An 18,664-nucleotide genomic window follows, 5' to 3' on the forward strand; every position below is an offset into this window, starting at 1 on the left:
CTGGTATAATTGAGACACAAGTAAAAATTGGATTTTTTTTATAGACAAAAAAACAGTTTGATAAAATTTGGACAGATGCTAAGGTTGGGTTTTCTTTTTGGATATTGGGCCGTTAGTCTTGCGTTGTCCGATATGTTTGCATCGATGGAATCCTATCGTATTTTACTTGATGTTGTAAGATTGAGGGATTATTTAGTATTGGAGCCGATTAAATCTTGTGGTAGGATTTGTATAATTTTTTGTGAGATTGAGAGAGTATTTCGCTAAAATTTGGAGTTAAACACTACATGCTTTATTGGATGTAATTGAGGCCGAGAAACACCGAGAGTGTTTGAGTAACTCGAGCGTGATTTGTAATCTCCGTGTATTACTTGTTTTATAGTAGAATTCGTTATCGCTCTCCCTATGAACGTAGGTTAATTTTCACAACCGAACCACGTACATCTAGTGTCCGATTTATTTTCTTGTTTTGTCTATTTATTGTTCTATCGCTTGTTCCGCGCAAGAGGGCCAACTCTTGCTAAATGAAAAGAATCCCTTGGAGTTTTGGCAAAAAAAAGGAAAAAAAGAAAAGAAAATATAAAAAAATCGTGCTTTTGTCACAACTGATTGTGTGTTCGTGATATCTGTGTCACATTTTCAGGTCGAAGGTCTCAAAAGTTTGTAGAGAGAGAGAGAGAGAGCCAAAAGAGATTGACTGATAGTTGGCTTAATTTTCTGGGTTATATTATATACAAAAAAAATAAAATAAAAAAAGCGTTCAAGTGTTGTCGCGACTCTCTCAAAACAAGATTCCCATTTGCAGCTTTCTGATGTCCAGCTCCACTCTTCCCTCTGAGAGGCAATTAAGGAGCAAACATATTCTCTGGGGATCAATTTAATAATAAAATTTTTAATTTTGCTAATTTAGTTCTAAATATTCCGATAATTTCCTAATTTGATCCTAAACCTTTCGGTTATGACAATCTAATCATAAATCTTTTGACGATTTGCCAAATAACACCTAAACTTTTTATCGATTTGCCAATTCAGTTCTTCCGACTAATTATCCAAATAATGGATTTAGTAATGGAGTGTTAAACTTAAAAAAAAAAAAGGATTAAATCGATACAGTTGAAAATTTTAGGACTAAATTAATAAATTATCAAATAATTTAGGAATAAATAACACAATTGAGAGATTTAGAACTTAATGAGTGTAGTACAATAGGTTCTAAGATTTTTCGGATAGTTATCCCAGCAACTAAGCATCGTGCGATTCGTACATTTCCTGCTCAAAATTATCTCAGCAACACGATTGATAAATTTCCTGCTCAAATTATGATGACACGAATTCAGGGTCGGGCACAGATCTTTTGACCCTTAATGGCTTTAATTTTATTATGCTTTATGCTAGTGATTGAGCGTCAGTGTCGTACAAAGGAATTATACTGTCGGTCCTCTCTTTCCCGGAAACTACCCTTCTTCTTCCCTGCCTTGACTTTTCCCTCCTCCTCTTCACCTTGAGAAGTTATAGTCGATCTTCCTCCACTGAACCCTCCAAATTAGCTTCTTTTACAGAACGCTTCTCTTCTTTGAGTGAATACAGCTGAGAGGATCGGCACACACATGGAATTCAACGGAACTCAGGTTCTAATCACCATCCTCGCTTCGATTGTAGGAGGACTGTAAGTGCTCTGATTCAACTTCTGTTCGAGCTCTTGTTGGCAGAAAACGCGCAAACAAAGAAAATTTGCTCCTGTGCATGTTTGATGCAATTCAGCCTGTTCGTTCGATTACGTTCCTATTCTTAAGTCTCGATCTGGTTAGAAGTTGAAATTTTTGGCAGGGCTCTGAGACAAGTCATGAAATCGAGGAGGAGGAGGGACTCGGAGTCGACATCGAGAACGGACAATGCATCTTTACAGAGGGGCTCGAAGTCTACCTCAAGAACCGATGATGCGTCTGGAGAACACTACGATGTGTTTTTGAGTTTCAAGGGAAGCGACACGTATCTAAACTTTACTAGTATCCTCCACCGCGATATGGTCCGTGCAGGAATCCGTGTTTTCCTTGCCGACAGGGAACTCAAAGATGGTGGAAAAATCGATGCGCTTTTGAATGCAGTCAAGAATTCTCGGATTTATGTACCCATCTTCTCTCAACACTTTGCTGACAGTATATGGTGTCTCCGCGAGGTAGAATGCATGGTGGAATGCCATTCAAAATCAAATGGAAATAAGGAAATCATCCCCATTTTTTATGACGTGAAGCCCGACGATGTGAAGCTCAAAACCAATCGGTACAAGAAGGCCTTGCGCGAGCACAAGCAGAATTTTTTTCTTTCTTTGTCTGGTCTGAAGCGCAGGGGGAAGTATGACTCCTCTCGAGTGCAGCAATGGGAAACAGCCCTTCAAACGGTTGGCAGCATACGTGGACGGGAACTTCAAGGCAAAGGGTAAATTTCTCCTCAACTTTTTATGGATAATTGGACGAAAGGTATCCCAACTTTTGCTTGATCATATATGTTACGAAATCATGAGCTTTTATGTATGTTTCCCCTGTCATGGTAATCACAAAATTTTGTACACTAACAATCTCGTGTTAAGTTGTCGAATCAATAGGAGTATTGCAATTTTAAAATTAGACAAAGGCATGATCAGAATCTTTTTTCTAAAAAAAAGTGCATCATTAACATAGAAAAGTGCAATGGCGATGCATGTGTCCAAAAAATGGACGCTTAAAAGATTTTCCAGAATTTCCCTGTTATGATGCATTGGAATGAAATTATAACATGGAAAAATTGAACCTATATATGTGGAAAGCCAACAATATTTATGTTTTGTACGGAAAGGTAATGTTAAGCTCAAGACCAATTTGTACGGAAAAGCGATTACCTACGGACAAGAAGAATGTGGGCCCTGATGAGTTGAAGCGGTGGAAGTAGACACGGCCACGGGCCGTGAACCGGCGGTTCCGGCTCATGAACCGGCGGTTCCGGTTCGTGGCCATGTTTGAACCGGAACCGGCCCTTGAAGGGGCGGTCCCGGTTCCGGCCGAGTTCCGGTTCGGCCCAATTTTGGGCCGTTGGATTTTTTTTTTTTTTTGGGGTTCGAAACAGCCGGTTCCAAATTTTTTTAAGCCGTAACCGGCCCGTGAGGGGCCGGGCCTGTTCCTGTTACTCCACATGCAGGTTCTAGGCCCAAACCGGCCCGTGCCCATGTCTAGGTGGAAGAAGGCTCTTGTAGAGGTTGTGCGTATAAAAAGGGATGGGATCTTATCGGCAAAGGGGAATTTTCCTGACACTTTTTCTCTTGGTCAATTGTTGTAAACCACATCTGCAAATATTTCCAGTTCAACTTATCATAATGCTTAATTTCCATTGGTTTAAATTGTTGAAATAGCTGAATAATGTATCTACATGTTTCCTAGAGTCCTGTAGTCTATCATGTTTCATGCTCTGTTGCAGTCAAGGAGAAGAAATTGACTCAATTGTTGAAGTGATTTCCCGTAAGCTTAATACGGGACACGTGAAGGAGCCTGAAATTTTGGTTCAAGATATTGCTCAGGTGCAAGCTATAATGAAATTATTGGATGTTGGCTCTGATGGTGTACGTTATGTTGGCATTCATGGCCTAGGAGGCATTGGAAAAACAACTCTTGCCAAAAATGTGTACAACAGATTACGATTTCACTTTGATGGCTTTAGTTTCCTTCATGACATTCGAGTACAATGGCAACATCTTGGTGGTCCTTTAAATTTGCAGAAAAGGCTCTTATCAGATTATGTCAGTTCTGGCATTACTGACCAAATTAAAGATGGTGGTGGGATTGAGATGATCAAAAAAGTGTTGAGTAAAAAAAATGTACTCATTGTTCTGGATGATCTAGACCAGAAAGAGCAACTTGAAAAGCTGGCTGGAAAATATGATTGGTTTGGTTCACGCAGTAGGATCATCTTCACCACCAGAAACAAAGAAGTCTTGACAACTCAAGTGGAATTATCCAATGAAGAACCCAAAATAATTTTTGATTATGAAGTTCAAAGAATGGAATTTCATCTAGCATTGGAGCTGTTCTGTAAGCATGCATTCGGAAGAGTTTCTCCTAGAGAACATGCTTTTTCAGCAGAGAAAATTGTCCGTAGAGTGGGTATGCTTCCTTTGTCCGTCCAAGTGATAGGTTCTCATATTTCTGGGCTAGACTTTGCCCTGGAGGCACCTGATATTCAAGAAAAGCTATTGGGAGACACGTTGCAGATGTTAGATCAAGGTGGCTTTGATGATGTCCGAAAAGTATTAATGATCAGTTATAATGGATTGAAGCGGAAGGAGGACAAAGAAGTATTTCTGGACATTGCTTGCTTTTTTACCAACGAGGAACAAACATATCCAGTTATTATGTGGGATGGTTGTGTGTGCTGTCCTCACACTGCAATTCGTGTCCTCCAACAACGGTCCTTGATTAAAATTATGGGTAAAAAGATTTGGATGCATGACCAAGTTCGAGACTTGGGGAGGCATATCGTCCTTGAAGAATATACTCCCAAATTTAGTAGGGTGTGGAAACATGATGATGTTGTAGAACTATTGAAGAGAAAACAGGTAAAATGGAAGATTATGTCACATAATTGTTTTTTGGAAGGAGAAACTTGTTGAATTTTTTCTTTTATTTTATAGTTACATTGGTTTAACTTGCTGTTTGTCCTAAGAGTGTGACAAAGCACTCTCAAAACATTTGGGTGAAAAGGTATTGTATATTGGTGAAGCGACACCAAATAGATTGCCTGATAGTTAGCTTTGTTTTCTAGGATCCAGAGAATGGAAAATAGTTTTCTGACAATTCTGAAACAATAAATCACCCTTTCACGTGCTATCCCATTGGAATTTTTAAATTACTTTCAGACACAATTACAGCGAAAACAGAAAACTAGGTCGATTGGCATTGATATGATAATTATATTTCTCGAAAAAGAAAAAACAGGAAATGGAGAAGTGATTTAGAAGCTATCTTCAAAGAGAAGCTGAAAGGTTTCGTTAATGGTGTGAACGAAACATAGAATTCTACTTGCTGGGAAAAGGCGTGTGCCATTGCAGGTTCCTTGTTGGAGAAATTGTCTTCCATTGTTCATATGCGTCCTGTCTCTATAGTTCTGTAAGAGGGCTACATGCTGTGAACTCAATTAATCTCGATTCTTTGTTGGCAGATAAATGAAGATGTAGAAGCCATAAGCCTGACTTCCAGTGGCAATGGCCACAACTTGGTAGATGAAGAATTAGCTGCTCTACCAAAACTGAGGTTTCTTCAAGCAAAAGGCTTGGATTTTTCTGGCGACTTCAAGAACCATCTTTCGATGCTAAGATGGCTTTCTTGGCAAACACGGGGAACCACTTTCAAAGCACAAAACTTTCACTTTAGTAGATTGCTTGTGCTCGACCTTTCCAATAGCAATATTGAAGATGGCTGGAATGGGTGGACCCAAATGAAGGTATTAAATGCCTTACTTTTTATACTTTTTTAGTCGTTACTTCATTTGCGATGATGGAAGGTAGATATATGTTTCACTTCTTTGTGCTCTTACTTCATACGATTGATATAATGGTTGCATGCGCTCCCGTACTCATATGAGTGTAGGATATATTTTTGAGATCAACATTAAATATCTTTCTATATGTCAAAGTAAGACACAATTATGTCCCAAATAAAAGTTGCTTAGGCTTTGGAATTGGTGTGTTCTAGTAAAAGTAAGTGTCATTTTGCTTCAGTATGCATCAGATATGATTTGAATGATTGTAAAGTTTGAGTCAAGCGATACTAAAAGAGTTAATTGGTATTAAGTTTGAGATTAGTAACACAGCTTGAATGACGTAAAGGATCAAACACTTATTTGACATAGCTAAGTTGACGATTTGATTCAAGGTGAGCTTGACCTTCCTAGTACTTGATTCAAGGGGTTCACTAGCCTAATTTAGTACTTAAGTATTTCTTTGTAATTGCATTACTGAACTGCAAATTGAATGCATATGACATTACTTTTACTTTTTTAACTAACTCTAGTTAATGAGCAAAGCCTCGAGCTCTACATTGAATCTAGTTCTTAACAGCCTTATGAAATCAAATCTCATACAAATTTATAGTTCAGTTTGGGGTAAATAACAAATGTACTGGAGTTTCTTTTCTTTCTTTCTTTTTTTCCCCTTTCCTTCTCCTTTCGTCCGTGCGTGAGCTTTTCCCTTTTAAAGGGCTGAACCTCAACTTTCCTCTTTTCTTTTCCTTTAAAAAAGGGTATAGAATACTGTTATGCTAGCAAAGTCCGAAAAACAATTCAACACTACTTTTGACAAAGTCAAAAAGATGAAAAACGCAATATCACAATTGTGGTCAAAGGTGGTGTGCTGTTGGCCAATGGCGGAGAGTGGTGAAACACTTGGGGTGATCTGGGGATTAGAGACTTTTGTGTTTTCCTAGCGAGGTTATGGAGTAATTTCGTAAGGCGCAAACCACGGGTTTTGGAAAATAAAGGATGTGCAGGGACATAAAAGGTGGGATGGTTCTTTGTACTTTCTTAAATATTCGCTTATGGACAATAAGCTTCTTAAAAATAGTACCATATATGCTGATGTTCCTTACTACTTTTTTTACTTCCACTTTTTCCTGCAGATGAATATGTTGAAGGTTCTAGATTTGACGGGTTGCGTATGGTTAAATACGACACCTGACTTCTCTAACTTCATGTCTTTGGAGAAGCTAATCCTTGCTCGGTGTGTCAAGTTAACGACAATTCACAGCTCCATTGGTAAGCTGATTCACCTAAAAACTTTGAATATCAAGGGGTGTAGTTCTCTGGGGGAGTTGCCCGGAGAAATCGGTTCTTTGCAATCTTTGACAGAGATTGTCATGCCCCAAAACATTCGTCCCTTTAAGCTTCCGGAGACATTCGGCAGTCTTCACTCTTTGTCTCGTTTGATATTAGATGAGCACCCCGGAATCAGTCAACTTCCAAACTCTATTGGAGGGTTGGTGAAAGTTAAACATTTATCTTTACGTCGTTGTGTGGGGATAACGAAGCTTCCATCCTCCATTGGAAAGATGAAATGTTTAGAAGAGTTGGATTTATCAAAGTCGGGAATAGTTGAACTGCCCGATTCCATTGGATGTCTAAAAAAACTAAAAGTGATCAGAGTAAGTTACACAGTGATAAGAAAGTTTCCTTGTACTATCGGACATGTGGAGATGCTTGAAGAGTTGCATGCCAAGAAATGTTTGGATTTGACCGATGAAAACCTAGAGGAAATAAGGAAGCTATCTCATTTGAGGATTTTGGACTTATCATATACTGAAGTATCAGAGTTCCCTACCGTGCGAGGTTGTCTCTCTAGTCTCCAAACACTTGAAATGAGTTCAATTCACCTTCCAGAAGTACCAGATCTTCCCCCAAGTTTGACACGCCTCCACTTGCAAGCATGCCACTTCCCATCTACACTTCACTTTGCAAGCCTCGTTAGTTTAGATTATCTGGAATTGTCTAGATTAAGCGCTTCAACAGAGGAACCTGGCCCAACTTGGACAAGCGATTCGCCAGAAGAGCGACTGATCCATCCGCTTCCATCTGGTTTGTCAACCTTGAAGTTCAAGGGCATCAGTCTACTGCCACCTCTTTCCAACTTAGAAAGATTGTCGGTTCTATGTGTAATTGAATGTCCAATGTCAGGCTTCTCTGTCTCTAAAGACCTAATACATTTGAAGGAATTGACGCTAAGCAAATGCAAATCCCTCGAGAAAATACTGGGTCTACGACTCTTGAAAAAACTTGAGCGCTTGGACTTGAACAGATTGGAAAGTTTGGTTGAGATTGAAGGTTTGTCAGAATTGGAATCCTTGGTGTACTTCCGTATTTGCCATTGTGATCAGATAGCAAGGTTACCCGGCTTATCAAAGTTAGATAAGCTTGAGCACATTGAGGTAGAAGCTTGTCCGGAAATAAGAGCCATCGAGGGCATAGAAAGCAGGGATTTGGATAAATGGGGTTGCACTGTCCTGAAAAGGTTGATTGATGTATCAAGTTCGACCTGGCTTTCCCACACAGTACCTAAGAACCAGGTGTTCCTGAGTTTTACGGGAGCGGATGCTTGTTATAGCATGGTCGATTGCCTTCGAAAGAACCTGGTTCTTAACCAAATTTCAGTTTTTAGGGACAATGAAGAACCGAGCTCTAGTGATGGAGTTGGTGAAGAGTTTCCGCTAGACGACTTCGCTATCTACATACCCTTCTTATCTAAGAACTACGCTTCTAGTAGGTGGCGTCTGCGTGAACTAGCCCACATGGTAGAAAGCACGTCAAAGTCAAATGGCACAAAAAAAATCCTGCCCATTTTCTACGATGTGGAGGTTGACGATGTCAAGCTGGAAAGCGATTTGTACAAGAGTGCCCTGGCTAACCACAGGGGGAAATTTGGCAACGAAGTGGAGGAATGGGAAAAGGCTCTAAGAGAAGTCGCGGGTATGAAGTGGTTCGACTTGAAAACTAAGAGGTAATGCTTCTATTTCGACTATCTACAGTTTGCTTCTGAGTTATGAGTTAATAAGTCATTCAATTGACCTTTGGTACCAAACAATTTCAAATTCACCGCTATGCATACTTTTGCATGAAAATACTCGAGTACATTCAAGTAGACATTTACCCTATGTTTGGAAGAGTTTTTAGGTGGGCGAAAAAATTTGAGGTGAAGAAAGCGTAGGGATTTGAAAATGAGGAGGGAAAAATGAAACTCGGCAAGTTTTATACTGTCAGCAAAACTGTAATTTTTTTTTTTTTGGATGATTACGATATTGTTATAACAATTTTTTCATTTTCTATTACTTTTAGGGAATATTTGGAAATTATCTTATATAGTTATCACTTGAAGTCCCAATGACAACGTAAATCTCAACATTTTTAACGGTTTTCATTTTTATTCTTACCGTTTATCAAAATAGCCAACTTTTCGAGTGTGTTCTCCTTTTTTCGCCAAAAACAAAAGTTGTTTCTTAGAAAATAACAGAACAGTTTTACTTAAAAAAAAAACAAAAACAAAAATGTTGTGCTTTTTTTAGTTTTGCTCCAACGCCTAATTTCCCATCCATATGAACGGACTTGGTCGACTTATTTAACCATATGGTCCGTAGAGATCCAGAGATCGTCATATCTAGAAGATGTTTATACCCTGTCCTTCCATGTCATTGATGAACGAAAATTTCGTGCTCTGCTGCAGCGACGGAGAACTGATGGACTTGATTGTTGAGGAGGTACTCTGTAAGCTTAATGCCAAGAGAGTGGATGAGCCTGAATGTGTGGTTGGAATTCTTCCTGACGTAGATGCTCTAATAGAGTCGTTGGATGTCAACTCCGGTGGTGTACGATTCGTTGCAATATGGGGAGTGGGTGGTATAGGTAAAACAACGCATGCGAAGGTTGTGTTCAACCGTTTACTTTCTCACTTTGACGGTGCTTGTTTCCTCGGCGACATTGGAGAATCATCACCATTTGGTCTTAGAAACTTGCAGAAAAAGTTAATAACGGGTTTTGTGGGTTCTGCGATTGCTGGCCAAATTGAGGACATTGAAGCTGGGATGAATAAGATCAAGAGAGTGTGTGAATCTAGAAAAGTCCTCATTGTTCTAGATGAGCTATACGGGAGAGAAGAACTCAAAAATCTAGCTGGAAAATCCGATTGGTTTGGTTCTGGCAGCAGAATCATTATCACAACTAGAAACAGAGATATCCTAGAGACCCAAGTTGAATCATCCAGTCAAGAGAACCGAAATCAAACCGAAGGAATTTTGACTTATGAACTTCGAGCAAGGGATGATAGTCAAGCACTTGAGTTATTTCGTCGTCACGCATTCAAAGGAGACCCTCCCACAGAAGAATACGATCATCTTGCAAAGGACATTGTCGTGACTTGGCCTGGGCATCCTTTGTTTTGCGAGGTGATAGGTTCATATCTTTATTGCCACTGCTCTCAACTGGAGTCACGTGGTGATAAAAGAGAGCTATGGATAGACACGTTGGATCAGTTACGTAAACTTCCTATCGGAGATGCTTACGGTGCATTGATGATAGGTTACGCAGGTTTGGATGATAACCAAAAAGAAATTTTTCTGGATATTGCTTGTTTTTTCTCCAACGAGGACAAAAAATATCCATTCATCATGTGGGAAGACCATAGTTACAATCCTCAAAGTGAAATTCCTATCCTCAGCCAACGGTCCTTGATACAAATTAGAGATAATAAGTTATGGATGCACGCCATGTTGCGTTACCTAGGACGGATCATCACCTGGAAAGAATATCGTCACAGTAGGGTGTGGGCTCATGACGATGCTATACGTCTATTGAGGAGAAGAGAGGTAAGTGAAAGAGTATGTCACATTTTTTCAATTTGGAAGGAAAACCTCTTTTCTCTTTTATTTTATAGTTGACTTTGTTTAACTTCTGATTTGTCTTGGCAGTGAGATAGCTCGCTCTCAAACATTGGGATGAAAAGGTCTTGTAAATTGGCGTAGAGATACATTGCCTAACAGTTAGCTGTATTTTCTAGATTATGTAGGATAGAAGATAGATTTCTGGAAATTCTGAAGCAACAGTACCGCCGTTTCATGTGCCATCCTAGCAATGTCAGCAGGAAGCTATCTGTTTGAAGAATCTTTAAATTACTTTCAAACACTATTACAAAATAAAAAGACGAAAAACTATGAAGATTGGAATTTGGTATGCTGATCATTTTTCTTGAAAAGCAGAACATGGGAAACGAAGAAATGATTCATAAGATAGCTTCAAATGGAAGCTCAAAATTTTTCGTTAATGGTGTGATAAGTGTCTATATGCTTCCTTTCTATATAGCTTTGTGAAAGTGTTGTGCACTCAGTTAATCTCGAGTCTCTCTTGGCAGAGAAATGAACATGTTAAAGCACTAAGCCTGACTTCCGATATATGGAGCAACATCATTGCATCTGAAGAATTAGCTGCTCTACCCAATCTGAAGTTCCTTCGAGTGAAAGGCCTTGATTTTTCAGGCAATTTCAAGAATCTTCTTTTCAAACTAATATGGCTTTCTTGGCAACCATGGCAAGTGACTTTCCATGCGTACAACTTTCACTTTAATAAGTTGCTCGTGCTCGACCTTTCGCATAGCAATATTGAAGATGACTGGGGTGGATGGAGCCAAATGAAGGTACAATATGCCTTACTCTATATACTTCTTTTTGTCCTCACCTCATTCATGACGAATGAGGCAATGATTGAATCAAAATATGTGGTGTACTTCCTTCTATGATCACCTCATATGATAGATATAATGGTTGCATGCATTCCTCATCTTGTCTGAGTTAATAATATATTTTGCATAAGTAACTTTCGCTATCTTTTTATCTATCAACGTAAACCACGCTTATCTCGCACATAAAAAAATGCTTCGTCTGGGTTATAACATTGGTCTTGCAGTTCTGGAAGTTGTTAAGTTTTGGAAATGTTGAAAATCCAGTAAAAGCCAGCAATATTTTGCTTCAATATGCATCATATATGATTTGGTTAACGTAAAATTTGACTCAAGATTAATAATAGAGAAATCAATTGGAAAAAAGCTTGAGATTGGTATCAATCAACTTGAACGGCCTAAATGCATTGCTCACAAGTTCATTTGAAATACGTAAGTTGAGTGCTAGAATGAAGGTGAGCCTGAACTTCATAATACTTGATTGAGGTGAATCAATAGCCGAGTTTAATAGTTGTTCATTTGTTTGTATTATGGTGGTAGCTGTGGAAACGAACTGCATAATAAATCCAAATTATTCTACTTTTACTGTTCTTTTTCTTTTCTTTTTTTAACTTCAACTACTTCTTTTTCTGCAGATGGATAGATTGAAGGTTCTAGATTTGACAGGCTGCAGACAGTTGAGAAGGACACCTAACTTCTCTAACTTCTCAACTTTGGAGACGTTAATTCTTGCACAGTGTGTCAAGTTAACTGCAATTGACAGCTCCATCAGAGAGCTAACAGGCCTTAGAACTTTGAATTTGGATGGGTGTATATCGCTTGATGAGTTGCCGGAAGAAGTTCGTTCTCTGCAGACGGATATTATCATGCCCCCACATCTAACAGGTAATTGATTCCATTTCGATTAATTAGGACAAATATAGGCCATTCAATTGACTTAAAACACCATATAGAATTAATATAAAAAAAAGAGAAAAAAATATGAGGATATTTTATATCTAGCACGAGTGTTCTACTAGCTTGAAGGCCATTCCCGAAAGATGCATGAACTTGTACGCACGACACCAAAAAAATCTCCCTTTTTAAATGACCCAAAAAAAATCATGATTTTCTACTTGAGGAATTCACTGTTAAGTTTTCCATCCGTTCAACTTAATGAATTCGCTCCCAATAGTCGGTTTGGGCCATTGATATTCGATACGAGGCAAAACAAACTCGATTCGAGAAGCCTAACTCTTCCATTTCGGAGTTACTCATTTTTCTCTCTTTCGTCGAAACAAACAAGTCATTAGTTACCCACCGATCGGTGGCCGAGTTGGTTTGAGTTCGGTTCCTTTCACGAGAGGTCCTGAGTTCAAAACTCCTCGACGCCGGTGTCTTAAGTGGGGGGTCGTGGTGGTGGGCTCCTGCGCTAGCCCCTCCCGAGGACTAGTCGTGCTCCACCGCTATGTTGAGCAAAGCTCGCCGGCCGCGCGGAACCTCGGTCATCAAAAAAAAAAAAAAAGTCATTAGTTTAGAAGTCCAATGATTGATTCGCGAGAAACTGCTTCGTTTTGTCTAGCTGACGTTTGTTTTAGTGACTTATCTATTGTACACGTCCATGCTATTAGCCACATCAGATGCCAAATTAGCTTGTGTGGACGAAACTATTTGGTGATGGAATTTGTTTTGTCTATTTAGCAATAGTTCGTGCACTTGTTAGGGTTAGTAGAAATAGGAGATATTTTTATCCCACTAATGTGAGTTTTTTTCTTTTTAACTGTTATTTACATGAAAACTGTGCCTGGTTTAAATGTAAAGATGAAGGAAATGCTCAACGAAAGAGGAGCACCTCTTTTCATCATATGTTAATCTAACAATTTCACTTATTTTCTTCAGAATATCCCTAAGAGCAGCTTGCAAGAATGTGCCTGTTTTCTCAAGATTTTGCTTAGAACCCGCATCTGATACTACCTATTATTTTCTGTAGTGATCGACACGTTATTCTCCGATAGATCCTTGGATTTTAAATTTTGTTAAAGATAAATTATCTCCTCAAGTTTGGTAGGTGGGTCCAGTATCATCCATTTCATCAAGAATAGCTACTTTGCATTGGTTCCTCAATTCTAGAGCATCTTGATTTCTTCAAACCAGCAATATCCGGAGAAAATTTGGTGTTGCTGTAGATTAATGGGTGCTAATACTTGACCGCTGGAGTCATACAAGCATTAAGTTTTCGTTTGCATATTATGTTCACAGAAGTTGGTGTCTATAGTTTAAAGATCACATCCAGGGGAACTCTCTGGTTACACGTTTGAGACATCAAACCGACAGTTAGGTTGTCATTTTGTATCTAGTTACTTTCTGTTCATCCGACCATAATGAACTGTCCTTCACCTGTGTATCGTCGCAGGAAGGGAGAACTAGTTGATAAGGTTACTGGAGGTTTTGAGAGCGTGGCCTTTGTTAGACGTTAACTCCTCAAGCCTTGTTTTGGTTTAGTCAAAGAGAAGAAGAAGGGTTCTGCTTTGTAGGCAATAAAGCTCTGTTCAATTGCATTCTGCGTTTGATTGTTCGGAGGATCTGAATATTTCGTTGAGTAACGATATGGGTTGACAATTCGAGTATATATGAACGAGGGGTATCAATGAACTCCCATGCTTTAATGGAGGATTAGTGAAGGTTTGACTCTTGTCTTTGCAGCGGTTCCAGAAAATAGATGAGCTTTGAAACGTCAGTCTTTACACAGGCGCTTTGCAACAATAGAAAGGAGCTTGCATTTCCAAGTAATAAATTTCTGTAGGACGGTGTTCTTTATGTTTTCGAATCTAATGCTTGTTACTTTTTTTTTTTTGGGGGTGAAAGATTAGCATGAAGTGTGAAACCAAGTTGTTCATGTGTAAGAACTTGAATTACTGCATGCTTCCTAGTGCTTTTGGATGTTTAGAACTTTGGCAATTATATGCCATTTTAGTCCATCGATGACCAAATGCCAGAACAAGTACCCATCGATGACCAAATGCCAGAACAAGTACAAAAACAAGTATCCAGGAGAATCATATCATACTACAGTAAGCAATAACAGGGATCTCACCTTTGGATGTACTCATAGAAGTTTGATTCTTCTGTGGCATTTCCAACCATCCTTTTATCCACTGTAATTGTGAGTAATTCAAACTGACACACGACAAAACTAACGCGGCCCGGCCCACAAGAATGGAGCCGTAAGTTTCTATTCCCTAATGAGCACCGGCGGATTACTAAAGATAAAAAGATATGCTCGTTCAAATATTCCATCTTCTTCGCTCCTTCTTTACTTCTTGTTTTGGGTGGTGATTGCCATTTTATCAAAAAGATTGCACACTCGTCACATATATAATTCGGCCAATTTTTATGATAAAGGTATATTCAATACTATGATCAACCCAAAATAAAAATTTCCACCTATAAGTTATCCACAAGCGCATACCAGCACGCTCAAAATAGTTGAAGCAAAAATATCAATTTGCACAAGATGCTCGCATCGACCATTAACATTTGCCGAAGTGCCGTATGCGACGGAGGTTCGCATTAGCACCAAGTCGAAAGTCACGTCAGCTTGCCAAGTTGGCAAGTTCCGACATAATGTAATCAATTAGTGTTATATTACTCTTCAATTACCTGTTAAAACTTATTGTTGAGATTCGTGGAAAAGCTATTAATTACATATATACCACAAGTTTTCTTTACCATATAAAAACTAATCAAACATACTTTTCATCCGAAGAAATTAATGATTACTACTATATTACATCTACTTACTTGCTTTTCATCCTATATCAGGAGGAAAGTTATTGACCGGAAAAAGATAGATACTTCCATCTTGTGGAAGATAACAAGATAATGCAAGATTAACAATGAATGAAGCCACTAATTAATGTCACGTAATTCTTTTCTTCTTTTCTGGTTGAGGACCTATTCAATTTTAGATTGCTGCTGTGTTTGAGTCGTGTTGTTTTATGAACTCAAAAGTTTCCGATCAAATTAATCCACAATGGAATTAGTGCAGTGTTAAGAAATGTTTTTTTCCTCAATAGTTCTTAACTCCTATTGCTGACTGTTTTTCTCATACAGTCGGTAATAACGTTCACTTATACACCATCTTGTTCCATCAATAACCACATCTCCGAGCAAGCGCAAAATCGAGTATCCAGAAAGTCATATCATGCGACACTAAGCGATAATAAGGACATGGATTATCGCACATTTTGACAAACTTTTAGAAGTTCTACGTAATTAAGCTCCAAGTTTGGCTCTTCTATGGTGCTTTCATGATACATGAACCACAGAGCAATCAATGAAAAGTTCGCATTTAGGCCCTGTTGTTCAGATGAGTTATGATTAAGTTTAAGTATTTTTCCAAAATGCAAACATAACGTAATAAGAATGAGATTTTTATGCCCAACGTATAATTACGTAGAAAGAATCCATAAATCAAGACAAGCGCTCTGAATGATCTCTTTTTGCCCAAAGTCTTTGCTTCTTGTGAAGCCCAACCTCACCCCACGCTTGGATCAACTCTCAGTTATGAATGGGCGGGCAAGTGAAATAAAAAAAAAAAAAATCAGTGCATGCATGACTTAACTTTGATTTACAGGCAATTCTTATAGTCATAAGAAAAAAAACAGTAATCTTTTTAGAGCATCTTAAATTTATTCAAATCGAGGAGCGCGGAACCGAATCTTGGTGTAGAAGTGGGCCAATTAGTTTACCAATTTGATATCCTTATATCGCGTGCCTTACGAAAGCCAACTTTTTATTTCGTTGTTCATTACTGCAACCCCAAAGAAGTACTTAAATCGACTACCGAAAAGGTTTCTAGATATCTGAAATATGCCAACACAAGAAGCAGGATTTGGAAATGCTTTTCCTTCCGTTTGTCCTATTTAGTAAAATAAAAAAGCATGGGAGGGCGTTGCTGATGTTCGGGGCGGACACGACTTTTTCTAATACTAGAAAACCACTGGAAGACACCTGGGATCAGAGCATGTCATGAAAGAATCACACAGGACGGGCATGCTACGATCGAATTTCTACTGGTATGAGCAGTCAACTGTTTGGAGTCATATAAATGATCAATGAGTGATAACTCATATTACGGGAGGAAACTTTGTGCAGAGTTCAATCACCATTAATGAGTGGCTTCGTGATTTCTTATGGGCACATGCATCCCAACTAACTCAATCTTATGGTTCTTCATTATTTATATATGCCCTTTTTTTTTCCTATGTGCTCATTTTGTACGGGCTTTTAGTTTAATGTTTCCATTCAACAGGCGTGTTTATTGACAAGGACATAAGGGCGGCCTAGAAGAGGGTCGGCTATGGTTTGAAAAAATAAAAATAAAAATGGAAATCATTTAAGAGAAATCCAAAAATTTGGAGACTCGGAACAAATGTTGCTAAACTAAAAGAATCGCCTGGACTTTTAGAGAAAAAAAAGAAAATATTAATATCAAGAAAATCTCAAATTAGTATATTTGTTACAAATTTACTCCAAGCTATTTTTTATCACAAAAAATTTCATGTTGGTACACTTGTGACAAATTTACCTCAAATTATTTTTTCGACTATCAAAAATCTCAAACCGATACATCTGCAATAAATTTATCCCAAAGTAATTATTTTTACCACTATAAATCCCAAACTAGTACACATGTGATAAATTTACCATCCATTAGTTTCTATTAAATTAAATTAATACAACGAAAAATTTTAAATTGATATATCTATGACAAATAAAGGGTAAAAATCTCAAATTTGTGTATATGACAATTGTCGCGTGTCATCCAACTCAGCAATTTGACGATAAAATTTAACGAAAATTAACATAATGATAATTTATTATAGGTGTATTACTTTGGGATAAATTTATTAAATATGTGTCAATTTAAGATTTTTTATGACAAAAAAAAGAGAATTTAAAATAAATTTATTATAAATATATTAATTTAAAATTTTTCATACTATTAACCCAAAAAGAATAGTGTTTGGGTGGACGATAGCCACGAATCTCTTCGATTTCTGGATGAAGCGTGCTTTTCCATCAATAATTGTGTGGGAAAATTCCAAAAAAGGGTCCGAAGTGCTCTCATTTTTGCAGATAAGGGCTTGAAGTGGACTTTGTTTCAAATAAGGGCCTGAAGTGCTTAAATTATTTCAAAAAAGGGCCTAACCAGAGGGCATTTTCGACCTTTACTATTTTGATTTTTTTTCCCTTTCTGTTTTTGTTTTTTCCTCTTAGTTATGTTTTTCTTTTTTTCTTTTCCCCTCCCCTCTTCTCCCCTCCCCGGGCCATCGCCTTTCGCAAGACCTCCTCCCTCCTCGAGAACTCCATGGGCGATGTCTAGGCTCCTCCGCTTCTTCGCCCCTGCCGACGACCGCACCGACGACACCTACCTCGTCCTCTCCCCATCGCCGCCAACGAGCCCATCCTCTACCATAATCCGATATGGTTCAATGTCGGGAATGTCATCGACCTAAACCGGTCCATGCGGCTTCTCTGGAAAACTTGAACGACGTTGCCACGATCGCTTTGGGAAGAAGGCTGCGGTGGCGACGGCAAACTTCACGAGGTTGGAGCAGCTATACGCATTTGCACGGTGTATGTCGGACTTGACATCATCGGACTATTTCACGTGCCTCCACAGCGCAAGTATACCATCGCCACACTCAAGGCCTATTCCCTTTGTTACATCTGTATCCATGGTTCTTCAACCATCTAAAGGAACTAAAGTTTTGTTTGAATTCTTTATTTACACACCGTTTTTTTAGCTAACTCCTGTGGCCACCGAACGCATGTAGAACTCTCTTCACAGAGCAACGGCATGGAGTACTTGCTGTGCTCTTGGATGGTCTCAAAAGTGAGGTGGCTAACGAGGCGGCGAATGATGTTCTGCGGGACGAAGAGGTCCCGGCACTTAAGTTAGTGGGCGGCGAGCTCGGAGACGGCCCAGCCAGTGATGGCCTGGACCTTCATGGGTCCCTCCTCGAGGATTTTGGCGAACACTTGACGGACATCGGCGTGGATCATGTGCTCGACACTCTTGGGGTCGTGGTTGAGGAGGCCGATGGCGCGCGACTTTCTCCTGGCCCTCGGACTTGCCCTCCTTAAGGAGCCGTAGGAGGGGGCCGACGCGCCTTCCTCGAGGATGAACTTGCCGTAGCGGTTGTTGTCCCCGGTAAGGGAGATGAGGGAGGCGGCGTCGGAATGCTCGTCAAAGCCACCGGTGTGGAGGATGGCGATTTGCTCCTAGATGAGGCAAAGGATGGGCTTGTTGGCGGCAACGGGAAGGGGGAGGGGGGGGGGGGGAGGCCGAGGTAGGCACCGTCGGCACACTTGTCGACGGGGGCGTAGACGTGGAGGTGTCGCCGATGGAGTTCTCGAGGAGGGAGGAGGTCTTGCAGAAGGTGA

At 39.3% G+C, this 18,664-nt stretch overlaps 1 protein-coding gene across 2 annotated transcripts; it reads left to right on the forward strand.

The window, feature by feature from the left end:
- The first annotated feature begins 1,524 nt into the window (after nt 1-1,524).
- On the forward strand, nt 1,525-14,190 carry LOC115736119 (disease resistance protein RUN1-like). Of its 2 annotated transcripts, none has more exons than XM_048277612.1 (9): nt 1,525-1,666; nt 1,828-2,436; nt 3,448-4,582; nt 5,185-5,466; nt 6,639-8,509; nt 9,230-10,367; nt 10,910-11,191; nt 11,869-12,118; nt 13,626-14,190. In XM_048277612.1, exons 1-9 carry the CDS (start codon nt 1,608-1,610, stop codon nt 13,637-13,639), a joined length of 5,640 nt encoding a protein of 1,879 aa, XP_048133569.1. In that variant the 5' UTR covers nt 1,525-1,607; the 3' UTR covers nt 13,640-14,190. The 2 variants fall into 2 exon arrangements, with proteins under 2 accessions (XP_048133569.1, XP_048133570.1); XM_048277613.1 differs by having other exon boundaries at nt 13,632-14,190.
- Nucleotides 14,191-18,664: the final 4,474 nt, after the last annotated feature.

The sequence above is a fragment of the Rhodamnia argentea genome, chromosome 4 (genome assembly GCF_020921035.1).
Source record: "Rhodamnia argentea isolate NSW1041297 chromosome 4, ASM2092103v1, whole genome shotgun sequence".
Lineage (NCBI taxonomy): Eukaryota > Viridiplantae > Streptophyta > Magnoliopsida > Myrtales > Myrtaceae > Rhodamnia > Rhodamnia argentea.

What these genes read in the sequence shown, in the direction of transcription:
- LOC115736119 (XM_048277612.1), top strand. Translation starts at nt 1,608, where the DNA reads ATGGAATTCAACGGAACTCAGGTTCTAATCACCATCCTCGCTTCGATT. An exon ending in TTCGACTTGAAAACTAAGAG is followed by an intron (nt 8,510 to 9,229) that starts GTAATGCTTCTA and finishes GCTCTGCTGCAG; the next exon opens with CGACGGAGAACTGATGGACT. An exon ending in GTCTATTGAGGAGAAGAGAG is followed by an intron (nt 10,368 to 10,909) that starts GTAAGTGAAAGA and finishes CTCTCTTGGCAG; the next exon opens with AGAAATGAACATGTTAAAGC.